General features: G+C 40.2%; 1 protein-coding gene across 2 annotated transcripts in view; it reads right to left on the bottom strand.

Moving 5' to 3' along the window:
• The window catches only part of LOC142377555 (ammonium transporter Rh type C 2), a 28282-nt gene extending 5622 nt beyond the window's left edge, over nucleotides 1-22660 (bottom strand). Inside the window, exons 1-11 of one of the 2 annotated variants that reach the window (XM_075461787.1) lie at nucleotides 22361-22660; nucleotides 21578-21770; nucleotides 21298-21448; nucleotides 21035-21182; nucleotides 20737-20903; nucleotides 20486-20623; nucleotides 20000-20136; nucleotides 19617-19741; nucleotides 19325-19398; nucleotides 19168-19241; nucleotides 17781-19081 (exon numbers count right to left, since the gene is read on the bottom strand). In XM_075461787.1, the coding sequence (XP_075317902.1) occupies nucleotides 19048-19081; nucleotides 19168-19241; nucleotides 19325-19398; nucleotides 19617-19741; nucleotides 20000-20136; nucleotides 20486-20623; nucleotides 20737-20903; nucleotides 21035-21182; nucleotides 21298-21448; nucleotides 21578-21770; nucleotides 22361-22586 (1467 nt within the window). In that variant the 5' untranslated portion in view covers nucleotides 22587-22660 and the 3' untranslated portion in view covers nucleotides 17781-19047. Of the gene's footprint in view, nucleotides 1-17780; nucleotides 19082-19167; nucleotides 19242-19324; nucleotides 19399-19616; nucleotides 19742-19999; nucleotides 20137-20485; nucleotides 20624-20736; nucleotides 20904-21034; nucleotides 21183-21297; nucleotides 21449-21577; nucleotides 21771-22360 lie in introns of those variants that run through there. The other variant, XM_075461798.1, reaches the window with a different exon arrangement.
• Between the last annotated feature and the right edge of the window lie 3766 nt (nucleotides 22661-26426).

The following is a 26426-nucleotide window of genomic DNA, read 5'->3' as shown; positions in this document are numbered from 1 at the left end:
GAGTGGTAAGATTGCCACCTTTTGTGTAGGTGACCTGGGTTCAAATCCCCTGCATGAAAGTTACTACCTCCAATAGGGGTACTTAGGCAAGATTCCCTTAGCCTACCTGTAAGTTGCTTTGGATAAAAGCGTCTGCCAAATGCATAAACTCTTCAAGTTGATTTATTATTAAGCTGTGTTTAAATAATAATCTGATTCCAGTTAGGGAATGGCATTTATATATTCCTCCATGCTGAAAAACATATATATGAGTGTTTGTAACTCATCACAAAAATTTAATTTATGAAAAAGAACTAATGAGCTTTTGGCGTTTTGTGTACAAAATCTGTTTTTTGTTCTTGCAACAGCTGTTATTTTGTAATCTGTCATTTTCTAGTAAAAGTACATGTTGTTTTCTTTAAAGGTTGGATATTTACAAGAGAATAATTAGGAGTAAAGCAGTCACAGGCAAATTATCTTTGACAAGGCTGAAAAGAACAAGATCAAAACTAGGTATTATTATAATAGTAACAAGCTTAAAGCTATGGTAGGTAATCCTAGAGAGCTAGCAAGAGAGCTAACAAGATTCGAAAGTGTCCCCTCCTCTAAGCTCCACCCCCCCCTCCCCATTCCGTCAGTGCTTCATCCAAAGCCGGTAGAACCGCATGCGCACACGGAGCAGGGAGCCGACAGAGGGGGGCGTAGGCAGAAAGCAGAGGCATCTGATTGGTTTGTCGTAGGCGCAACAGTCTGACCAATCCGAGATCAGCGGGACGCTGATCTCGGATTGGTCAGCTTTTTCTCAGTCCTGCAGCTGCCACAGAGGTCTGATTATTTTCGTCCCTTTTTCTAAATACATCTTGTATAGATTTCTCTCAGGACAGACGGACCATTTCACCCAGTATTACAAAATGTGTTTCTGAACAGGATTACCAACCATGCCTTTAAAGGGACAATTGGGGATCATTTTGTTTATCTTAGAGGATGGAAAGCACACTCTAAAAAAAGGCTTTAATGCAGAGAGTTGTGAAGTTGAAAAAGAAATTAGTGAAACGATTTGAAGCTGAATGAAAACAGGCAGAACTGTTCAAATGGCTAAAAAATGGCAGAAGTGTCAGTGAAGAGAAGCTGACAGAAGGAGAAGAAGAAAATAAGGAAAATGCAAAACCAAAAGTAAAAATAAGAGAAACAATGTAGAAATGTGTGGAAATGTAGCCAAAAGTTTTAAAAGACCAGGGGGCTCATGTACAAAGCGTGCGTACGCACAAAATAGTGGCGTACGCACCTTTTCACGTCAACGATCAGATGTATCAAGAATGAAATGACCGTGGAAATGTGCGGTGCCTCACGGCAGCTTCAGGGCTGGTGTACGCACGTTTCTGCAGCTGTTGATTCTTTGGCGACACCTAAGGTGATGTTGGGAAACTGTTATAATAAATAAATGTGAAAACAATTAGTCCTCAGACAGTGATGTGCACATTTGAGACACATGAACAATTAATACTGATAAACAATTGACACACCCATGTGTCTCCATTTACACGAGTGGATATAAAAGCAGCGCAAAGTGGTGCAATGCATACCATTAAAAACAATGGCTGCTTTAAAAGTATTAGAAGACTTTGCAAATGGTGCAATTCGAAGAGAGCGTGTGTTCACTACAACAGAGAGTATTAGCTGGCATATGATGGCGACTGATTACTCATTAGCCGTTTTGAGGGAAATCCTCCTAGAACTGTGCGCAGAGCTGCGGCCGGCGTTGGAGCGCAACACAGCGAGGAGCCATGCGCTGCCTGTGCTCACAGGTGATGTGCACACTGGGGTTCCAACCGGAGCATTCCAGGGGCAGGTCGCCAACCGATTGGGACTGTGCCAGCCGAGCCATGCCAGCCGTGTGGGACAGAATTATCCGCATCTCAGCCACGTATATCAAATCCCCAACAGGCCAACATTAAAGCTCAATTTGAAGCGACAGCCGGTTTTGTAATCGGAGCTTTCGACTGGCCTGGTTCAACGCACGATTCATACATTCTGAGTAACAGCATCGTTGGGAACAGACTACAAGGTGGCACTGTGCGCGATGGCTGGCTTCTTGGTGAGTAACTTTATTCTTGTAATGGTCCTAATATTATTCCCGTGACGCGCATTGAGTATGTGCGCCCCAAATGTCTATCCCATCTTCACAGCATCATTATTATATTATATATATTAGTCGGTGGTTAAAGTTAGTTTCTTGCTGTTTTTTGCTGGTTAAACTTCAGGTTAAGATCTTTCTAACAAGCCCCCGATCGTCTCTGTGGGCAAATGTTAATAACCCCGTGCGTAAAGTGTGAAATGTCTCAATCAGCCTCGACTTTTCCCCGGCGCACTTCTGCACGTTACTGTATGAACACGTTGTTGTGAGTTACACAAAAACATCGGTATTTAGCTTGGGGGTGTTATAAATTAGTTTTATTCTTAGACTTCAGGGTAATCAGAGTCACCCACATGAGCTCCCACCACCCCATGAGAGAGCAGTGTCACCCATTGTTGCGCCGACTCTCAAAACAGAGTCGGTCACCCCCCCCCCCCGCCTGTTTTGGCCACACTGCAGTGGTGGGCAGCCAGTCTCCGCTTCACCTCCACCTTAATGTGGGACCACTTCTTCTTCACCTCTGCTTGTGAGGCTTCTCAGACCCCCCAGCATTGACAGCCTCAGGCTCTCCCACCCACTCCTCTTGCGTTTGCTGCTTATGCCGGAGGAGGACAGCGTGCCAAAGAACACATTTTAGCAGGCCTTCACTTCAGAAAGTAGCACCGACATCTCGCTTTCCGTGAAGTTCTTTTTTCCCGTCTTATTCAGTCTTTTTTCTTTATTTTCTGATCATACACAGACGGGAATCGCAGGTTCAGAGCTCATTTAAATGTGATTTGCGTATTTAAGTAGGGGCGTGGACAGGGAGGAGTCGGGTGCTCCGACATGTGCGCTCAATTCCAAGTTGATTGGGATGTACAAACGAAATGTGCTTGGATACATGCGTGCGCACAGATTCGTACATCCGACGTTGGAGGGCATTTTGGTTTGAGCGTACGCCATGTTTCAGTAGGAAATCCACGCAAGTCTTTGTACATGAGGCCCCTGGAAGGTATTTTTGAAATGGGGGACAATTGGGGATTATTTTATTAATCTTACAGGATGGAAAGCACACACTAAAAAAAGGCTTTGATACAGAGAGTTCTCAGTCAGGCAACAGAATATCATGAAGAAGAGGAGGAATGCTCAGTCACAAGTCTTATTTGAAGCTTGAGCACAGGAAGCATTCACTCAGCCGAAAACACACACGGGCAAAAATAAGTTATCATACAGTGACATGCAAACGTTTGTCCCTGGGCAAATTATCAGCTGAAAGTGAGCCAAAGATCAAGTTATCTCTAAAGATTAAGATTAAGCTGTTTTGACATTTTAAGCAAGGTTTGTATGTCCTTTTTTTTTGAGTAATTTAAATTTGAAAAAAAACTAGGTAAAAAGAGCATAGCGCAAACATTTGGACACCAAAAAGACATTTCAGCTGTAAAAAAAACTTCCTTTTATTATCTACACCCAGAGGTGTCAAAAGTATTCACATTGATTACCCACGTAGAAGTATAGAAACTAGACTTTAAAAAGACTTCTGTAGAAGTTGAAGAATCAAGTATCAACTCGAGTTTTTTACTCAAGTAGAAGTATAAAAGTACTGGCTTCAAAAATACTTACTTAGTATAAAAGTAAAAGTAATGTAAAGAAAAAAAAAGCCATCAAATGTTATAGGCCCTGCACCGCAGGGGCTACACTACACGACCCTCCCCCCGAAAAACATCATTTTTCTAAAGGCCATAATGACTATAATGTTATATTAAAATTAGGGCTGGGACTTCAGCGCGTTAATTTCGATTAATTAACTACACACATATTAGCGCGTAAAAAAAAATAACGCATTTTAATCGCACACTATAATTTTGATTTTTTTTTAATTTTTTTAATTTATTTATTTTTTTAAATACAGACGGATGGAAGCGTCGACAAGAGCGTGGTTGTGTGCAGATTATGCAACAAGGAATTCGCGTATCAAGCCTCAAATATCACCTCAACGCTAAACATGTAGCAGCTAGCGTGGAAGCTAACGGGGGCCCAACGCAGCTTAACATCCAAGATTCTATATACTGTGTTTTCATGCATGCTACATTCAGATTTCAAATAGGGATATGTTCTGTGTTTGTTGAAATATTGTTGAAAATGTTAATTTTCTAAAGGATAAAGTATATGCGATTAAATTCGATTAATTAATTTCAAAGTCTGTAGTTAACGCGATTAAAAATTTTAATCGAGTCACAGCCCTAATTAAAATGTTAATGTTGAAAAATTTGGGATGTACTAGGCTACCTGTTTCAGCCTCATATATGCCAAATGAAAGTTAATGCATTTTAGTATAATGCAAATACATTAAAGAACCATATATGTGTGCTACTGAGCATTAGTTTCATGGAGCGGAAGATATGATGACTTTTACTGACTTGAGTTTGTACGAGTCACTCACTAAAGTGAATCGGGTTTTCGAGTCACTTGAGTCACTTGAGTCAATCACCCAGAGTGTGCACCACGAAATGTACAAGCATGTCCCAAACCACGTCCCAAATCATTGTGAAAAAGGCTAAAAATCAAGAAGTCTACAAGACGAAACATAATTATTTTTCTTTCTCTCTCTCTAAATAAATGCAAATAACCCAAACAGCCAATAAATTCAGTGTGAAACAGTGCAATATTATGATAAAATGAATGAAACTGTGCACAAATAGAACATTTAAATAACCAAATAAATTGTGCAAAAATAATAATACTCTAACATTCAAAAGTGCGCCATTAGAATAAAATAATTATGTACAGAATGAATGAACTCCAGCTTTCTTCAAAATTAAGCCGAGAGGGAGTGAGTGAGCTGCCTGTGAACTGTGAGTCAGGTATGAATCGTGAGTCCTGAATCTTGCAGAGCAGCAAGTTTCTACGAGCTGGAAGGGAGAGTAGGGAGCTGTGAGTTGGGGCAGAGACGTTGCCTCAGCCACGGAGCTAATACAGCAATTAGCTTGATACTTTTTGCACAATCGCAGTTAGAACTAGAAAGAGCTGTTCCTGCGAAACAGCTGTGAGAATGTTTATGAGCTGAATGGGGATATTCTAAAAATCCATGCTAAAAAAGCTGAAAATAGTAAAAAAAATAAATAAATAGCAATAAAAACTGTTGCTGAGGTATTGGTTGAATAAATTGTGAAGTTGAAAAAGAAAATAGTGAAAGGATTTGAAGCCGATTTGAAAAAACGCAGAACTGTTTAAACGGCTGAAAAATGGCAGAAGTGTCAGCCAAGAAAAGCTGAAGGGTTAAAAAAAACAAAAGGATTTCAAGCAGAATGTAAAGTCTTGAAATTTTGCTGAGTCATTCTAAAAGGGTGTAATGGAATGGATATGCCGGCTTAATTGGAACCCTAAATTGAATGTTAAAAGAGTTCAGAAGTTGAATACAGATATGTTGAATACAGAGAACACGTTGAAGTTGAAAAAGAAATTAGTGAAACGATTTGAAGCAGAAGTTTGGGCAAAAAAAGCTGAAGGGTCAGGCACGTCACCAGACACTTTTTACTGGGGCACGTGCCCCTGTAAAAATGCGTTGTGCCCCTGTAAAAATTTCCATATACATCCTTCAGAGTATGCCACGACTGATGTGAAGTTCGTCTCTTTTCCAAGAGCCAGCTCTTTCGACTCCCGAATGGCTCTTTATTTCGGATCTTTTGTAGCCTATATTTTACCGTAACTTTGCAAAAAAAAAAAATCATGGTTTATGTGTTGAAAATCCTTTTGCTTTCAGTGTTTTTATGAGAGCTTATAATTGCCTAATTCTGTGCATTTATTCTGTGACAAAACCACTCTTACATTTGTTTATTTCAATTAAATTTTTTGTTGCACAAATTAACAATAAACAAATCCACAGAACAGAACCAAACTCAAGCTAACATTAATAAAGTCCTCAATTAAACTTTTTTTATTGGACAAGTGAACAAAAAAATTTCAAACAAATCCACAGAATAGAACCATCCAAAACCAGAACCAAACTCCTTAATTCTCACGTGAATACCGCATGCTGGTCTCCATGGTGGCCAATTATAACAAAGGCCACCGCCGTGACAGACGCGTCAACTGTAACTCCAGCTTACCAGAGCTGGGACTGAGCACTGAAAATGAAACCTAAGCAGCGAATGGAAAACAACTGGGAGCCGGTTCGCATCGAGTGAGAGCCGGCTCTTTGGATTCACTACAAAGAGCCGGCTCTCAGAGCCAAGGAAGAATAACATAGGCACGATTTTCCCTATTTCAACCATGTACCCCACAGGCGGTCCTGGCTAGATTTACGCCCTGGGCGAACCATCCCTTGCCCCCCCCCCAAAAAAGACATACCCCGGCACCAACACAACAACATATTATATTATTTGTATTATTTTATTATTTAGAATCTTAGGTACAAAAAGAAAGAAAAAACATGATAAATAAATTGAATACAGTACATAAATAGAGACTGCAGGCCCTATCCTCCGCTTGTGTGTGTGTGACGGACAAGCACGTGGAAGAAAAAAAAAAGCATAACAAGAGAGCCCAGCCATGTGAGCGGTGAGATACAAACCACAGAGGAAAGTATACAGAAAAAAAAGAGAATAGAGGATAAAGTGTGCGAGAGGGAGTGCTGCATGGTGTATATCGCTGACATTGACAGGGCTGGATAATTGTAACTTACTGTGGAAACTCCGGTGAGTGATATCAATGATATGTGAAGCTAATGGCTAGCAAGGTTGTCGGCTAGTAAAGGTGGATTTACAGTTGACGCGTCGCTCATGGCGGTGGCGGCCCGTGACGTCAAAATGAGGTTTCAGGCCTGGCGTTTCCCTTGAAAAGATGGCGCAGCGCGTTGTCGTGCACCAGTCGATTTTTGTAACTTGGCTGCGCCAAGAACGACGAACCGGATGGACCAATTTAAGACCAGGCTCAGTCAGGAGGTGGGTTTGTACAGGCACCTGTACGAAACTGCAGTGAAACAGCACAGGGAGCACGTAAACTCCCCAAACTGGTGGACAGAGATGGGCAGAACTTTGGGGAAAGAGGGAGAGTTCTGTAAGAATGTGTGGAAGAAGCTACGGGACAGATACCTGAAGGCAAAGAAGAGGGCAGAGACTCCAAGTGGTGATGCCGGGGGCTTCAAACCTTCACCTCTATTGACTGAATTAAAAAAATTAAATTATCCAGATACTGCAGCAGTATCATTGATGACAGTGTTCCTGCTCTTCATTGTTTTCTTCTCCACTTTTGTGGTTGTAGAGTAGTGGTAACCTCCACGTAGCAGCGCCACCTCTGTGACGGAGAAAATTGCAACTACTGGCGCATCTACTTGCGCCACTATATATAGAGCTTGAAAGTCCCGCCTCCTTGACGTCATTCAACTTCCTCCCCTCGGGACCACGGAAGTGTAATAATTTGACATTCAAGTCAATGACGGAGCCATGACGGAATAAAACTATTTTTTGCGCTTGATGGAATTGAGTCTTGCATTTCACATATGTTGTGTAGGACATTTTTTAATATTTTTTCATACCAGTAGCGTAACAGTTTAGCGGGCATAAGTGCTTCATTGTTAAGTTATTTTTCTGAGCATTTCTCGAACTACAGCATGTAGCGTTTGGCACGGAAAATAAACGTCATCACGTTTGGGCGCGCGGAGGAGTGGAAGAAGAAGAGCAATCATGGCGCTGTCGTTGGCCAGTTTCACTCAGTTTTTCGAGGGCGAACGAAAACTTGTGAGCCGAGGAGAGAACCACTACCAGTCGGGGCACGTGGAGAGCTTCTGCTATGCTGGTGGTGATATGTCTGGCTTCGTCCATGGTGGGAAATATGATCAGTGACGTAGCATATGCGACGCAATGTAGTCTTTTTACCCTAACTTTTTTTTACAACGTTTAACCAGACACTCCTACGACAAATCGCCAATGTTTTTGCATGAACTCATCCATATTTAACCCCAGAACATCATGCGTGTACTGTAAAAAGGCATATAATGACTGGGAACAGAAGACATCATCCTGCCCATGTCAATAGATCCAGGCATGAGGTCCCATGGGGACGACGGAAGTAGGAAAAAAAAGCAAAAAAGGGGGCGGGACTTTCAAGCTCTATAGCCGGCACAAAATCGTGACGTCATCAACACCGCTCGCGCTAGCAGACTCGGCAACCATGCTAGAACCGTTGGTTAGCGAATTGCTCATATTAGCATTATATAGCATAGTTGAATGTCGGTTAAAACCAGTCGAAGTATTTAGATGTTGAATTCATGATGTTATTTAGTAAAATGTGTGCATTATTTCATATTGAAAGTGTTGTTAAAATTGATTACATGTTAAATGACGTTACTCTGTTACCTAGAGAATGCTCTAATTTTACGAGTGGAGATTTGAGAAAATTCATGTCTAAAGACGGTTAAAAATAATTTCTTTGGGAGATTATCTCCATTTATAAGTTTAAAAAAAAGTGTAAACTTGATGCAGCGATTGAACGTGACATCATTTAATTTATCGTGATTTGATATGTGTTGAAGTGATTAAGTAATTTTTATTTGTTGTTCTGCACAAAATGCATAGACTGGTTTTTTGAGACCCCGTGATTGAGTGAGTCTTTGAAGGCGAGCCAGACCCATGGACGATGCTCTGAAGATTCCTGTTAGTAGACTGGCCAGCTGCTACAGGGATTCATCTTGAATTCATCTAGGAACTATCAGGATTTCCCAGCTAAGGAAATGCACTTACACTTATACCTACTCCTCAGAACCTAGGTCTTAGTAGCGTAAACTGTAATTCTAACACAAGGTCTAACACGAGTGCTACAATGACAACAGTGCTCAGACTGTAGCACCCTGTTTTCACCCTGTTTACAACTGGCATTAACATTAACATTGTTGTGTTGCAAAAACAAACTAGATTAGGTTGCCTATGGGTGAAATTAGTTGCATGACATGATGTCTCAATTCTAATTCTAGTTCATCAAAACTAAAAATCAAATACAGTCGTGGCTAATAGCAACATATTAGCAAGAGGCTAATAAATGGTCTATAGCCTACCTCACTCATGTCACGTTCATGGGGTTTTCCCCATGTTTTGTGTTTTACTTTATGTCATGTCTTAGTTTTAAGTTCATGTTTAGTTCTTAAGTTTTGCTATGTTTTAGTTTTGCCATTGTTTTCCCCACAATTTCTGTTTCCTCAGTCCCCATGTTCAGGTGCATAGTTCATTCACTTCACCTGTCGATTCCCTCAGCTGCATCCAGTATCTCATCAGTTCCCACAGTATTTAGGCTTTCTCTTTTCTCACAGTCTTTGTGAAATCCTTACTCCCTTCATCGCGTTCACAGCCAAGCTAAGTATTTCCAAGTCATGTGCTTTGTTTTGTCTAAGTTATGTTTTTTTTTCATAGTTCAGTTTTTGTTTGCACTGCAGCTGCGCTTTGTTTTGACCTTGTTTTGAAATAAATAATCAAGTCTTGCTTTTTTGAAAGTCTGCATCCGTGTCCTTTCACGCCTCGCACCTCCACCCTACTGTGACAACTCACGTCACTCATAGAAATCTGCATACCTTTATCTTTTACCTGTTTCTCCTCTTCTTTTCTTCTCTTTCTAAACTGGGCACCTGATGGCTTCTTTGGTCTTTTACCATGATGACTCGACATTATTACCTTTGATTTTCCCAAATAACACCGTCCGTTCACCCGTCAATTAACCGGAGTCACGTGACATAAACAAATTCACGTAGATGACTGCACAGATTTTTTTAAAAAAAATGTTACTTTTTTATTTTTATTTTTTACATTATTCACATAATCCAGTTAATTACATGAAGGGATATGGGTCTATGTTAATTTTAGGAATGAAATTCAGTTTATTTGGATTGGAAGCAGTTTGTGTTGTGTGGCCTGTGATCAGTCTATCCCCCTTGCCTCTTCTGACACACACAGCCTGTATGACTCTCAGCAGCAAGTTGACGTACACTCCACTAACTTGACATGGTAAACAGTGGTAGTCTAGAAAACTGGCGTTTTTTCTTTTTTTCTTTTTCTTTTTTTTAGGTCTACCAACGAATGAAGTGACGAGGTTGTATTCGCAGGCATTGGGTGCGTCTGTGCATGCTCAGCGAATGGACCGCCTGTGATGCGTAGCGCGCAAGTTGGGAGGTAAGATACTGCGGCCCGCACGTCATATTTTATCAGCGGATCGTAGCCCACACATTTTGCCAATCGAAGCGTAGTAGGCTATATGAACCACTACACATTGATGGATTGCCGTCATCGTGGTCATGGACACAAGGAACTTTGTGTCCATGACTCTCCTCAAAGAGGAGAGTCAGAAGCAACAGAGAGAACTGAGAATGAAGTGGAGGGAGGTAAGAAATTTGTTTTTTCTGTTGTAGCTGTGAGAGATCTTTCAGTGTATTGAGACGGCTCCATACTTGGCTAAGGTCCACAATGTCACAAGCGAGGCTGCATCACCTCTCCATCTTGGCTGCAGTCACAGTGTAGTCATTGACCTTTTTACCGAGATGAAGAGCAGGCGTTACAGTTTGATGCTTAAAAAGTAAACTTACATAAGTTAGAGCAAGATAAATGGGTAAAATGTGGGTAGGCTAGTTTAAAAGGCTACTAAATCAGGGGAATAACTTATCAGACCACTTGTAATTTAATCATTTTTATCAGGTTCTCTTCATTTAATTTTTAGTTTGAAATATTCCCTCTTGAAGAAGTATTTATTGACTGTGCTACAGTAAGATTAAAAAATGTTCAGTACCTGGACTGAAATATTCATTATTTTGTATCTTTTGAAAATTATAATACTGTGTATACTGTTTTTTTTTTTAGTAATATTGCCTCTTGTATTACTTGATTATGTTTGATGAGCTACAGAAGGAGGAATTGAAAAGCTAAATGGGTGAACTCAAAAGTGTTTTTATTGACTTAGATAGCCCATAGATCTGTTAAACCTGTTGAGGTTCATGCAAATTTGAATAAATGTTCTTATACATCCAGTACAGGCTAATTTTCTGTATACAGTAAGGCAGTGTTGGTGAAGGTGTTCTAGTTGGGGGCCTGTGCCCCTGTACAGTTGTATGCCTAGGAACGTTCCTGTGAAGGGTTAAAAACAAAAGGATTTCAAGCGGAATGAAAAGTCTTGAAATTTTGCTGAGTCATTCTAAAAGGGTGTAATGGAAAGGATCTGGCAGCTCAATTAAATATTAAAAGAGTCCAGAAGCATATTGTTACATAGAAGTTGAAAAAGAAATTAGTGAAATGATTTGAAGCTGAATGAAAACAGGCAGAACTGTTCAAATGGCTGAAAAAGGGCAGAAGTGTCAGTGAAGAGAAGCTGAAGGGTTAAAAACAACAGGAGGAGAAGAAAAAAAAGAAGGGAAATGCAAAACCAAAAGTGAAAAGAAGAGAAACAATGTAGAAATGTGTGGAAATGTAGCCAAAAGTTTTAAAAGGCCTGGAAGGTAGTTGTGAAAGGAGCTGGAGCTAGATGAAGGCAGAAAACTGGAGAGAAGAGACAATGGGCTGGAATGAAATAGGTTGAAGTAATGAAGACACCTGAAGATGCCAAAGTAGCAAAAGAAACGTTGAATTTTATTAGAAAAGCATTTTCTGGATTATTAATTATAACAATATTCTATAAAGAAGGTCAAGTGAATAATACTTAAAATGGCTGCAGTGTAATATGTAGCACATCATGAGTTGAAGAGAGATGTCCTCAGTGAGAGCAATGTTTGTAAACAGCTGCACTTAACAAGCTCACACCCAGCAGAACCGCAGGAGAAGGAGCAGAAATGGTAGAAGGTATACTATGACCTCCTGTGAGAAAAGTTGAAGAGCGAGAAAAATAATTTGAATACCGTCAGAAGCAGAAGGCTTAGAGGAACGCAGCAATGTAGTTTTTATTTCAATTGAGTGAAAGATTTTTAAATGGCAACGAGTTGAACACACTTGAAGCTGATTTTTGTGCACGACCAAACGTAACATTGGAGTTAGTGAGAGAATTTGAGAGGTTGCTCTCGGTTCAAGGCTCATAGCTGAAATTCTGTAAATGTGAGCTCTTGGCTGAAAGACGAACATTTTTCCTTCATTTTGATGTATAATTTTTTCTCTAAGTTAAAATGTATGAAAGCAGTTTCCATTAATTTGAATAACGGAAAAATTTGAATAAAAGTTTAATATCTTAAAAAGTGTAAAAGTTGCTTCTGTCGTGTTTTATTTGACATTTTGTACTGGATGTTCGTTGATATTACTCCGCCACCGCTAAGAAAATAGTTTGAACATGAACGAGCTGCCAAATAAAACACGACAGAAGCAACTTTTCGCAACTAAATTTGATATGGATTACCAGTGCACACCAGTAACCACTCCGGTGAGTTGATTATTTTGAAAACGGACGTTTATGGTGCTTTTACGGACCTTTTAAGACATGCACATGACTAGCCGTTCTGAAGCAGGTTGAGAAGAATCAAAATTAGGCAAATACTGGAGACAGCAGTAAACATAAAAAAAGCGGTGGGGGGGGTTCTAAAACATTGCAGACGACTCAGAAAAGAGGCTTAATGTTGAAAATACCACAGTTCTCCTTTAAGTGAGGTAATGAAGTATTTGTACTTTTTTTATTCGTTACTTGACAGCTCTGTCTACACCTGTAAACAATCTCCTAGCTCTTTAGCTTTATGATTAATCTGAGTCTTCAAGCTCTTTTCCAACAATGAGCAGCTCCTCTAAACAGCTGCCGAGCAGGAAAACGATAAAAGGAAATGGCGAGGGTAGTTGTGGCCCTGAGTTTGTGATGTAAGCAGCCGCGGCCGCTGTATTTGGGCAGGATGGGCAGAGCCCCGCCTGCCACACCCCCAACCTTAACGAAATTATAGATAAAATATTTATTTCAACTTCGATCACAGTGGGAATCGTATTACACCATATTGTGGCTTGTGACGGACTTTGCGAGTGGAATCTGTTTTTATTTTCGCTGAAATATAGCCTACCTCCAGTGTGGCTGCTTAACGTTAGATCTATGGCCACTGGCCAGGGCAGATGCCTGGCTGCCCTCTGCTAAGCCCGGCCCCGCCGCCCCTTCTTTGAAATCTCGAGCACATTCTACCAATCAATATGTGGAGCACTGTCGGTGTGTGTGACATGAAGCATTTTTCGGAAAAGGCAAAAAAACATTATTTGTTGCATTACAATACAATAGGGCTACATAACTTAGCCGACACGTTATCCAAAGTGCGCACAAGCGTACCCATGCGTAGGCTACCCATGCGCGACCGAAGTCCGTACCATTTGCGACAAGTTTCCCTCTAATTGAAACATAGGCAGTATTAATTCCTTTCACAAACTTTCTCTTTGCTCATTCTCATGGGGCTTTTGTGTTTGTTGTATGGCAGACTTTTATGCGAGTGCGCACATCCCCCCCTGCGTATGGTTGCATAGACTATTGGCCTATTGCGTATGCTCCATAAAAGCTTGCATTTTGATAACGCAGATCATCTGCATCGCCTATTTTCCAGACCACGAGCCGCTACTGGATGTAAGGAGGAAAAGTCAGTTTGACAGGTTGCCAGGCTGATGTCTGGAAAGTCCCAGATAGCTCTCAGCTAAAACAGAAAATCATATCCCCAATTACATTGGGAGGGTGCATAATTGTATCACTGAGTGTATAGCTGGGATAGACCCTGCAGTCACTGTGCAGCAGTGGCGGCTGCTGACTTTTAAAACAGGGGAAGCCCATGTTACACGTTCAGGGTTGTAGTGGCTCGTGCCATCCCAAAGCAGAAGATAGCAAAGTTAAAAAGAATTAGTTATAATATAGCTGTGTCTAGTATGACAAGTATGCCCAGCAAATACACAGAAAGAAGGTATAGACTTTGAAAATTCACACAGCAAGGCCAAAATCAAGTATGATCGAATCTAAGGCCTGTAAATGGCTGGATCTGTGGCTGGGTCAGAATCTGTGGAGCACTTTTCCCTGTCATAATGAATACTTAGAGTTTGATGGTGGCGGTAAGTATTCTTAAAAAAGGTAACATTTGTGAATGGGCAGCATGAATTCTGGAAAGAAACAACTAAAAGTATTACAGCACTTTCACAGACAACCAGTCTCTTTTGTATCCGCTTTGGGACTGAAGTTCCAGCGTGCTTCTTCCCGCTTAAAAATTCGGCTGCCACATGATGGACAAACGCTAACTCCAATCATCACGACACAGCCCCTCATGTTGACACGCCCACGTCTAATCTACCCCCAGAGACGCCGGGTTGCCTCGGAAGTGATGAGTTTTTGTCGATTTAGCCAATGATGACCTAGAATTGTAGAAAAAAACTTGACTCTCCCGCCCCCTCCTGAAGCCGGGCAGCCCTCGGCTTGGAAGCCTGGCTGTTAGTGGCGGCTTCATAACATGATTTCCTCAGTGAACGGCGGCGATTTCAGAACAAATCACTTCATTAAGCTACAGGACAACATGTTGTAGTTATGAAAGTAAATGCAGTATTGGGCATATCTTGTGTTTTGTGAATAACTGTTTTATCGTCAATTTAACATTTCGCCAGAGAATGGGAGAGGCTGCCCGGCTTCCAGTGTTGTCTCTGAATAGCCGCGGCTGCTGTGCAGGTAAGAATTAGAGACTTGAATTTGTTTTGGAGAGCCATGGTTGACCAGTGGAGTTCATTGAGTAAAATGTTTTGTTTTAACAAACACTGCATTCATAAAATGGGATCTTTCTTCATGACACAGCATGATCACAAAAGGTAACCGATCACCAGTAATGACATCCTGGTTTCTAACAAACATGGTTTGAGAAGAAAGCAAATTGGTCATATTCATCTTTCATCCATATTCATTATCTCATAGCTCTACCTTGTGGTGTAAAAGGGGAATTTCATCAAGAAAAAAGTGGACATGTTTTCTGAACTGTGTGGTCTGTTCGAAGATGCAGTGGCTGTCCATTGTTCTTCTCTCAGTACAGTAAGATAGATTTAAATGCACCCAAATGGTGTATTTATCCACACTCTGTTTTGTAATTGCATTATTTGATTTTGCAGGGGTGCATCAGCACAGTGGAGTGATTATGTCACTCCAGAGTGTGAGACAATCCTCTTTTTAGATGAATATATTCTTATATCTTAATATACAATGATCACTGCTATATCACTACACATGTAAAATATTACTACTACTTATGGCTATTTTGAACATGTCAGACATGAGGCCATTGTAGCATGTTCAGAACCTGAAAGAACAGAGCAAATCACTTAAACCCCCTTTGTCTTCCTCCCCTCTTCCAAAACCAGACCCGCTAAAGATATTTACGATCTGAGAAAGCCTGTGGAGTAGCTTTCTTTGCTTTCATAAGGATTATTCAAGACAAAAATGCTAGATGTGTGCCCCCAAAGCGGCCTGCTGGGAATATGCAACGGCTCACCATTGTTCACCAAAGCGGGGGGGCATCCGTCCCAGGAAAAACCAAGCTGTTGTTATCTATGAGGTGTAAATTTAACCTGACACCTACAAGGATGAAAGATTCCAGACCCAAATTCCACCCTTTTGGAATTTAACCAAAAACTCTCAGCAACCAATTCACATGGATTAATAAAACAACAACAAACTGGTGTTATAACTGCTGAACAGTGTGGAAACTCAGTCTTGGACACCCTACTCATCATTTTAAGATGTTCCATCACTTTGTACGTGCCTCACTACAGAAGTTATCAAAAACATTATAATCTCAGAAATTCTTCCATGGAGCCACAGTGTCACCTAGAGGACATATATAACGGACACTCTAACGATATCACCCTATAATTAAAAGTTCCAGTAATTAGAAAGACACGTGTGTTTCTTCCATTTTGATGCCTACAAGTGATTTTCAGTTGGACTAAAATGTACATGTAATAACCAAGTTACATCTGGCTTTGGCCATTAGAAATGACTTTTCTCTTTGTTATATCGAGGAATTCGGTGCCAATAATGTTTTGTTCTCATGTTTGTGTTCATGCATATTCTTATTTTTATTATTAATGTCTGTGTAATGGAAATCATATGATCTAATCAGTGAATGTGATGTTATTACATGCTTAAGAGAGAGAGAGTCCACCTTATAAGATATTGGTGAGACAAACATTTCAACACCCTCAGGCCATGCAGCTATAATATCACTGATTGGGCACTAATTGATTGGGCTAAACCCGGAACGCCGATCGCCGCCCACCCCCGGCTTCATGCTTAAAAGGAAGCCGCTACTCCCATTCACTCTCTTAGCTTAACTCTTAACTTAATGCAACTCTTACCTTACTTCTTAGCTTATCTCTTAACTTAACACCTCGTAACTTAACTTTTGACTTTTGATTTCTTTTGACTGCACTATCACCACATGCATTTTTTACTTTGTTAAAACTTGAAACTAACTCTGATTTTATTCGCCTAGTTTCTCCTCTTTGTTATTTAGTCTGGTCCAGACACTCGTGGTTGGTTTGGTTAATTTTGGACAGCATCAGGCCCAGTCTCAGACCACCTTCACGCAGAGAAAGGAAGAGAGAAACCTGTGGGCCATCCTGACCAAATAGCACGAGAGGAAACCGAGGGGTTCGAGTAGAAACTCAAAACTCCCATCTTCAGATGGCTGGTTGCCACGGAAACGCAGAACGCTAGCCTCCGCTAACAATCTGTTACCCATAAGAGCTAACATCTCGTGCTCCGAGTCTCTGCTTTCAAGTAAGGTCTCATGTCTTCTTCTCAGTCGTGGTGCTGTGTTGGCCCTTGTAAGGTGCTCTCAAGAGTAATTAACCAATACTGAACTCAGGGTAGCGAGAGGCCAGACTTACCAATCCTTATCAGATTTCCCCATCCATCGTTTCCCCATTTTAGCCATATCTCTCTCTTAACCTGTCTTTTATTGTAAAGCCTGCAAAGTATCCCTGTCACTTTCTTTTATCAACTGTTTGCATATAATTTTGAAGTACTGTTTAGATAAATGTCCTTATAAATGACCAGAGCGTTACATTCATTCTTAAAGGGATAGTTCGCCTCTTTTAACATGAAGCTGTAAGAAGCTGTATGACAGACATGGCGCTATTTTTGCCTCCCTTCATATCAATGCGTCCAGCCACCTAGCGATAGCCGCACCTGTTACGGTGTTTACTGCTCGGAAGAAGCGGACTGCTGGGTCTGCACTTCGGTCTGCACTTCGGTCTGCACGGTTTACATAGCCCGTAGTGATATGAAGGTAGAGAGAAATAGCGCCAAGCGATTGTGAGGTCTGACTTTTTCTGGATGGACAATTTTGTGATGCAAATGTATTACTCTAATATGGGATGTCATGTCATGTCAAAAGAGGCGAACTATCTTTTAAGTGCCGGATGCCAATTCAGATAGAACTTAGCTTCAGTGGAGATTTTCCTTGTAACTTTAAATAGTTCTCCTCTCAGAACAATAAAGTGGGAGGTGGTGCCCCTTTTAAATTGATATTTTGTTTATTAATTCATTTTCACGCGTAGAAACGCTACACCATATATGGATATGAAGCCCCTTTGTTAATTTATTCAGGATACTTGCAATGCACAGACGCAAAATGAGGACACACGGTCACTCAAAAGTACCACAATTATTAAACTTTAACATTACTATATCTTTTTATTGTATGTTCCTATGATGATCTGTTTAAAAAAATGAGAGAAAGGGTTGGATGTCAAGACAATAATATAACTTTATTGATTTTTAATTCCAGTTAAATGAGATTAAAGTAAAGATTTTCATCTGGAAAAATAACATGTCAATATAACATGCAGACTGTACACATGTACTGTATACTGATGTTCAAAGAATGTGCATAAACCCCCTCCACACACACACACACACATTGTAACAATATGTATGAATCACCTGCAAGAGTTGCAGTCATGTCTTGCTTGTGTCGGGACGGATGGCCCAAGTAAACTTTCCAATATCTATCAAGAATGACAGAACGGAGCAACTTGAACACCTCCAGAAACATTTCAGCCAACAATGTTGTGTTTACACAACAGTTGTAACATTTTTGAGTATTTTCATAGTAGCTGTCTTTATCCTAAACTAATGTATTATTACATATCTTTGATCGATAACTCTATTATGATGCCAGTCATTAATGCAACATACTGATTGATGTAAGGTGTTGGAACTGCAAGGTTCCCATTTCATGTACTTTCTTTGGCTATCGGCATTCAACACTACGGCAATCAAACTGGAGGAAGTCGTATCATTGTTACTCAGAGCTTCTACACCACAGTAAGATTATGTGGTTTGTTTGTTTGTATTTGGGATAACGGTGGAATGTTAGATACACACATCAAAGCTTACAATAGCTAATTGAACAAAAATAACTAAATATGATATAGTAATTTCATTATTTGACAGCACAAATACTTTGGATTCCTAAACACCCTCTCTTATATCTACAATACACAATGTGATGCTTTTCAGCAGACTCTTTTCAAAATGGCCACTGAAGGGATTTTTATATGCCTTAATAAGTGGGACATACTCCCTCTGATGAATTAAGTAATACATTTCAGAACTCACAGAAATTATTCTCAGAGCACCATTCTCAGCTTATATTACATATACAACATATCTCTGACATTACATCTAACCAAACCTTACATTTTCTACACAATTTCTATGACATTCATCCAAATTGAGAAGGAAAGCAAATTTGATTTAGTGGTTTGAATAGGAGTTTTTTTTTCTTTCTGAGTCTTTCCCCAATATATGTGGCCATTCTTTATCTGCAGCCTCCCTGTAATCTTTGGTTTCCGATAATTAGAGCCTGACAAATCTATCAGGTGTAAATGGTGTCAAACAAGAGCGAACAAGGATCTTTGCTAATTTTTTAGTCTTCTTTATAAATTAATGTTGCGTCGCAGCGGCATCAAGTTCAACTTGATATGATGGGTTCGGTTTCCCACAGCAAGGCTCTAACTTTGATCCACGGAGAAGTTTGACTCGGATCTGTTATACATAAAGAAGACAGTCACAGTTAATGGAAGATTCATGCGAGGAAGAAGAAAATGATTTGCAATTGGGAATTAACTTACATGTCTTGCTGCTTGTGTATCATGTGGTTGTTGTACTCCAAAACAGGAGGAATGGTCTCCTCGTCCTCGGGAAGCTTTAAAACACAATGTTGAATGTTTTCATAGTGGAAAATCAAAGGAAAAGAACACCATCTAGTGGCAGAAAATGTTTTCTTACCTCCCAGTAAGCCTCATCATCGAAACAGTTATCATCAGCAGGATCGCCCCAGATAGGGAACTTCAGGATGAAACCTTTAAAAATGAATTAAACCGCAAGTGAGACTTCCTACATCAGTTATTTTTGGCCTTGATGGAACAGTTTGTTAGTTTAAAATTAAAAGAACAGCATCAAGTAACTCAGCATCTTCAGTGTGAACATTTCTGAAAGCTGCATATGGCTGGGAGATTTTTTTTCTTTCATTGTTTCTGAAGACATTGTGTTGTACCGGACAACAATGACAACAACTCACCTACAATGGCTCCTCCAACAAGTCCAAATGCAATCGATACACATGTGCCAGCGGCCTGGAAGCCTCCCTGTGTTCCCAAAGATCTGTCTGCTAACTTGCCCTCCAAGTCGAATGTGTTTACCAGCCTGGGCAGATACAAAACAACAGTCTAGAAACCAGATGTTCCCTGCAGGATCTTGCAGGGTTGCAGCATTTAAACCTGCTAATGTGTTTGTGAGTAAATGTGAGCACAGCTGTTAATTGGAATAATGTGATAAAAGCCTGTTACGTGGGTGTGTGCTTTTATGCCAGAGCATGTTTTTTCATCCACTAATGAGTCATGGAAACGTCTGGTAAGGTTTCCTGAATTTCAGGTTAGATGCGTGCTTATGTCTGTCTCTCACCCCTCTTTGCTGTACACTTCTTCAGAGGCTGCAGCAGCGACGATTGCACCTATGAAGCCACCGAGCATGCCTGGCACTGCATGCAGGTTGTGGACACCACATGTATCCTGAATCTTGAAAACCCTCTCTAAAAAGGGCTGAGAATGGTAAACAGTGATATGCTGATTAGAGATCTGTTGTCACACAATTTAACAGAATACTCATAGTCTCTGTGATAAGAATGTGGCCCTACGCGTGCATTTACTTATTTTGCTCAATTTAACTTGAGGTCATTTGTAAAATATTAATTGAAATCTGCACCACAAAATGCTCTGTATTCCAACTCTTTGAGGTGTGGGTCTGCACAGTTTCTGTCTTACAAACAGTACTGAAAGAGAATGCACCTAAAATAACTCGTTATATAACCTTCCAGTAACTACACATACGAGCAAGTTTTTGTGTGACAGAAACCACAGAGACAGAGATAAAAAATTACTGTGTGCTCACCGTGACAAACAGGTAGCCAAAGGTGGAGATGATGCCCATGCAGAAACCAACAATTAGGGCGCCGTAAGGTTGGATCATGAACTCTGCAGCTGTTCCCATGGCAACGGCACCTGCCAGAGAGGCATTCTGGATATGAACCTGCGGGATAAAACAGCACCTTAGCCTTGTGAAATACAAGGGTGTTACCTGTCTGGCTGTAGAATCATTCAGGATTGATGTGAGCATGTGCGTGCTTTATTTTGTAGCTTTACCATGTCCAGTTTTCCTCTCTTCTGAGACATGCTGGAGATGGCCACTGCAGTAAGAACGGAGGAGGCAAGGGCAATATAGGTGTTAATGGCTGCTCTGTGCTGTCCGTCGCCATGGTCTGTGATGGCGGAGTTGAAACTGGGCCAGAACATCCACAGGAACAGTGTGCCTGCGAGATGAGACAAAGCCAACCAAACCACTGTTAGGATGAATCCAAACTCTTCAGTGTCCAAACGAAACACTGATGTGTGTGAGGCTAAAAACAGTTCAAGCGTAAATTGTAGATAGCCCGCCACTTACCAATCATTGCAAACAAATCAGATTCGTAGTTGGACCCATGGAGGCGTTTACTTTGGTGGAGGTTTGGTCGGTAGAGCACCCAGGAGATAGCCAAACCATAGTACCCTCCGAAGCAGTGAATGACCATGGAGCCACCAGCGTCTCTGCACTGTGAGTTCAGCAACACATTACAGCTGACTGCAGTACAAACTACAAAGCAAAACTCCTACCACAGGGATAATGATTTGGTGTGTTGTGGGTTGACGGTGGCTGATGGGACTCACATGAAGGAGGTCGAGGATGATGAATTCCTCCACAGCAAACAGTGTGACACCAAATAAGGTGACAACCAGCAGCTGGACAGGGCTCACTTTACCCAGGATTGCACCATATGCAATCAGAGAGCCGGCACAGCAGAAGTCTGCGTTGATCAGACTGTTTGAAGCAAGAAGAGTTGATAAACAACAGGAAATATTTCTTTATAAAGATCTTTCTCCCTGATAAGTTAAAGAGCGTGGTTTCATTTTTGAGTTATGCAACAGACCTCAGGGCGAAGACGCTTACCTCTCAATTCCGATGTAGATTTTTCCTGTTGCGGGGTCAAGGGTGTGGAACCAGCCTTGCATCAGAAGAGCCCACTGCAGACCAAAGGAAGCGATCAGGAAGTTGAAGCCCACACCACTATAACTGTAGCGCTTCAGGAATGTCATGAGGAAACCAAAACCAACAAAGATCATGACATGGACGTCCTGGAAACCTGTAAGAATTGAAAAAAAATATTTTTTAATGGGTAAACAGGTTGTGAGATCATTTTTTTTACCCAAGTGAAAAAATATCCAAAAACAAATTAGATTCTCACAAAAAATCATCAAAAATCTATCTGTTGCATTTTTGTATTAACTAACTGGAATAAAGATTTGCATTGTACTGGTATGCCTACACTGTGCTTGTACTTTAGGGTTTTATCAATTAAGAGCTCAAAGTCAGGCTTTTCTTTTTATCATTGCAGAACATTTGGGGTGTTTGTTTGCCGCCAAGCTGCCAGATAGTTGCATGTAAGCCCAGAAAAATAATATTTTTGGATAAAGAAGTGTTGATACCTTATTATTACAGACAGAGAAAAGTGAAGGTCTTTAATGAACTGATAATTAAACAACAGGATGAGTAAAAATGTTGTTCTGAATTGTTGCAGATTCAATGACTTTAAATGGATCTTCAACTCTCTGAATCAAAAGGAACAAAAATCAGAGGTCTCACCAGGAATCAAAGTTATAAAACACAAACAAAAAACAAAGCACTTGCAAAAGTGTAACCTGAATTGGAAGGTGACTTCCTCGTTGCACTTACTGGGATATCTGAAGTAGAAGTCATTCTCAACGTCACTGGTGATGTTCTCCTCCCTTTTGGTCTCCGGCCAGTGTGCATCTGACTCCTTATCATACCGGATGAAAACCCCAAACAGAATAATCATAGCAATCTGCCAGACGAAGCAGACGGCCGGCAGACTGACACGCACATTGGTGTTCTTCTGTGGGCCAAAAAAGTTGGCAGCGCGCTCACAGCTGTTCCCCATGCTGATGACTTTCTCCTGGTGACGCTTTGATCACTTCTTGGCGTTGATCTGTGACTTCAACCTGCGTGTCAGCATCTATATATACACATCTTCGTCTGTGGGGTGTGACACTCTCCACCACTCACCAACAAGGCGTGGACTCATCATACCTGTTGGGAGGTACACCACTCCTTACCTGTAATAAATCCCCGCTTACAGGGAAAGTAAAGTAAAGGCAACTAACGATATAATGCTTAATTTTTGGTTTGATGCTCAGTATCTGTAAGAGCAGAGGAGATAACGACAGGCTTTAGCTTTTTATTCATTGAGGATCATCTTTAGGTGTCACCTTTGTGCTCTATACAAACAGTAGACTGAACACAACCATCAATCAGGCTTATGTTACATAAAGTCAAGAGAGCTGCACACTGGTTTGTTTTCCACGTTTGATCAGATATATTTCAATTAATCAGAAAACCCTGTCTGTGATGTAAAGCAGAGTAGTCGTGTGCCAAAGTTTGGGAAAACTAAGTTACTGTAACTACTTAAGTGTTTGACCATGAAGTTTATGAAAAAGTAAACATTTTGAGGAAGTTTAGGTAAGTACTTCTGTTATGAGCAGTTAGTTTTAGAAATAAATAAATAAATCAAGACACCATGTGAACATCAGTTTGTTGGGTCTGTGGCTTCTTCACAGTCATCATTAGGAAAGGTCAGGTCATTTGAAACAGCTTGCAACGGGTACATTTGTCAACACGTTGAAAAGGTAGTAGAGTCAACATTTAGTATTTTTAAACATTTTTTTTAACAACATTTTTAAACATCAACATTTATATTTTTCTAAAACTAACTATGCATTTACATCTGACCATGTTAATTAACAACCCCCAACCGTTTATTTCAGATTGATAATCCTAACAATTAGCACAGATGAAAACATGTTGGATGAATCTCAAGCACAGGATGTCCTGCACGAGAGTCACCAGACAGTCACCGCCCCTCGTCTTTATGTTTGACCAAATCTATGTGTGTAATGTGTGCCCCTTATCATTTAGTAGTATGTTGCAGGTGAACAATAATGTCATGCAGCTACATGGCAAATGAACGTGACCATGGAGCGAGAAAGTGGGTGGATGTTGAACATACAGCATATAAGCCGTAGCTCTGCGTAGACAACGGGGAATGAACATGGGAAAATGTGGTGATGGTACCATTTTGAGCACAGCAGACCAAAAGTAATGATCATTTGTTCTGTCATGAGATTCAGTTTATAAGTTACCTTCAGGAGGATTTTACAGACTCTGGAGTGGTAGTGCGTTGTTCTACTGTGCACCCACATAAATATGACCTTCATCGAAGAGTCACTGGAAGAAAACCGTGCCTATGCTTTCATGATAAAACACAGCATAGGGAAATTTGTAAATTAACATGTAAAGAAACTATAGATTTTGGAAGATAGTTTGGAGGGTAATGAATCAGGAAGTGAGACAGGGAAAATTCCATTTTAAAAGAAAACATTGGATTTGATCATGTGACAGCAAACTTTTTTTAAAGGAAATATCATGGAAATAAAAAGTATTCCTACTTAAATTGATAAAGAATTGATTCTTATTTAACTTTATGACTGTCAGAAATCAGGTCATTCTTTACTCACTTAACTACCAACAGTCACCGAAGTTTGGGAAAACATTTTTCTCTGATATAAAGTGAACGCTGACAGTTGACTCCACTCATTACCTTATAAGCTCAGTCATTATTCAGATCATTTTTGTTTTGCTAAACATATCAGTGATCATCTAACACTAGTTTAACTATTCATGTGTCAGGTATGGCTCTCTGACTGACGCAAAGAACATTCCAGGTGATATCTCTTTTCCTGCTTCAACATACTGTACATGTGCTGTCCTTAAGCTCCTTATGCAGTACAACGTGAAGGAGATTTTCTTTTGATAGTAAAAGAAGATGTGCCTAAGAGTTATGTGAATCATACACTCTAACTATTACTTTGAACTCAAATTAGCTACATTTCATTCTTGGTGTCACGTTGAAAAAAAGATAACAGGAAGTCTTGATGCTTGATGCTGTGACGATTGCCCTGCTCACGTTGCCATGTGTTGTCTTCTGATTTTGAGAGGCAAACGGATAATATGTAAATAGTTTAACTAAACTCTTCAAGTTGATTTATTATAAAGCTGTGTTTAAATAATCTGATTCCAGTTAGGGAATGGTATTTATATATTCCTTCATGCAGAAAGATATATATATATATTGAGTGTTTTATTTTCTATTTAAAGTACATGTTGTTTTCTTCAAAGGTTGGATACTTACAAGAGAATAATTGGGAGTAAAGCAGTCACAGGTAAATTATCTTTGACAAGGCTGACAAGAACAAGATCAAAATGAGGTATTATTATAATAGGAACAAGCTTAAAGGGACAATTGGGGATCATTTTGTTTATCTTAGAGGATGGAAAGCACACTCTAAAAAAGGCAACAGAATATCATGAAGAAGAGGAGGAATGCTCAGTCATAAGGTCTTTCTGAAGCTTGAGCACAGGAAGCATTCACTCAGCCGAAAACACCCACGTTCAAAAATAAGTTATCATAAGTTATCAGCTGAAAGTGAGCCAAAGATCAAGTTATCTCTAAGGATTAAGATTAAGCTGTTTTGACATTTTAAGCAAGGTATGTATGTCCTTTTTTGTTTAGTAATTTAAATTTGAAAAAAAGGAAGATATGATGACTAGTTATATGCCTATAAGTATTGTAATGGTGCAAAATGTCAAACTTCAGAGGCATGTTTTCAATAACCTTTATTGGAACGTAAATGAGCATCCAAGCTTAGCTGCAGGTGATTAATAAAAAAATCAAAATCAAACATCCTTCCCTTCATCCCACTTTTTGTGTGTGAGGATGTACATCAGTTAGGCACACCACATATCCGAATTGGATCCCCTGGCAGGGGGACGAAGCAGTAGTGATGGCAGCGGAGCACAATACTGACCCTGAACCACAATTCCATAGAACCACTGCTTTGAACGATGAACGATAAAATACGAGTAACGAGGCTGTTTTGAAAATGTAAGGAGTAGAAGTAAAAATAAGTGAAAAATAATTAGTCCAGTAAAGTATAGATACCCAAAAATTCTACTTAAGTGAGGTAATGAAGTATTTGTACTTCGTTACTTGACACCTCTGTCTACACCTGTAAACAATCTCCATTTAAAAAGGTCTGGTGGCGCAACATTTAGCTTTATGATTAATCTGACTCTTCAAGCTCTTTCCCAACAATGAGCAGCTCCTCAAAACAGCTGCCGAGCAGGAAAACTAAAAGGAAATGGCGAGGATAGTTGTGGCCCTGAGTTTGTGATGTAATGAGGAAAAGTCAGTCTGACAGGTTGCCAGGCTGATGTCTGGAAAGTCCCAGATAGCTCTCTGCTAGAACAGAAAATCAAAGTCCCCATTTACATTGGGAGGGTGCATAATTGTATCACTGAGTTTAGATAGCTGGGATAGACCCTGCAGTCACTGTGCAGGTAAGCATTTGAGACTTGAATTTGTTTTGGGGAGCCATGGTTGACCAGTGGAGTTCATTGAGTAATGGTGAAATGTTTTGGTTTATCAAACACTGCATTCATAAAATGGGATCTTTCTTCATGACACAGCATGATCACAAAAGGTAACCAATCACCAGTAATGACATCCTGGTTTCTAACAAACATGGTTTGAGAAGAAAGCAAATTGGTCATTTTCACTATGGTGTTGTGAGTTTATACTGGAAAATGAAAGCTAAAGTATACTCTTCAGTGGTGTTTAACTCTTCTGGTGGGCGGTGCCACCTACACAAATATGACCTGCATG

Source organism: Odontesthes bonariensis, chromosome 1 (assembly GCF_027942865.1).
Source record: "Odontesthes bonariensis isolate fOdoBon6 chromosome 1, fOdoBon6.hap1, whole genome shotgun sequence".
NCBI lineage: Eukaryota > Metazoa > Chordata > Actinopteri > Atheriniformes > Atherinopsidae > Odontesthes > Odontesthes bonariensis.
This window is presented reverse-complemented; position numbering and strand designations above follow the sequence as displayed.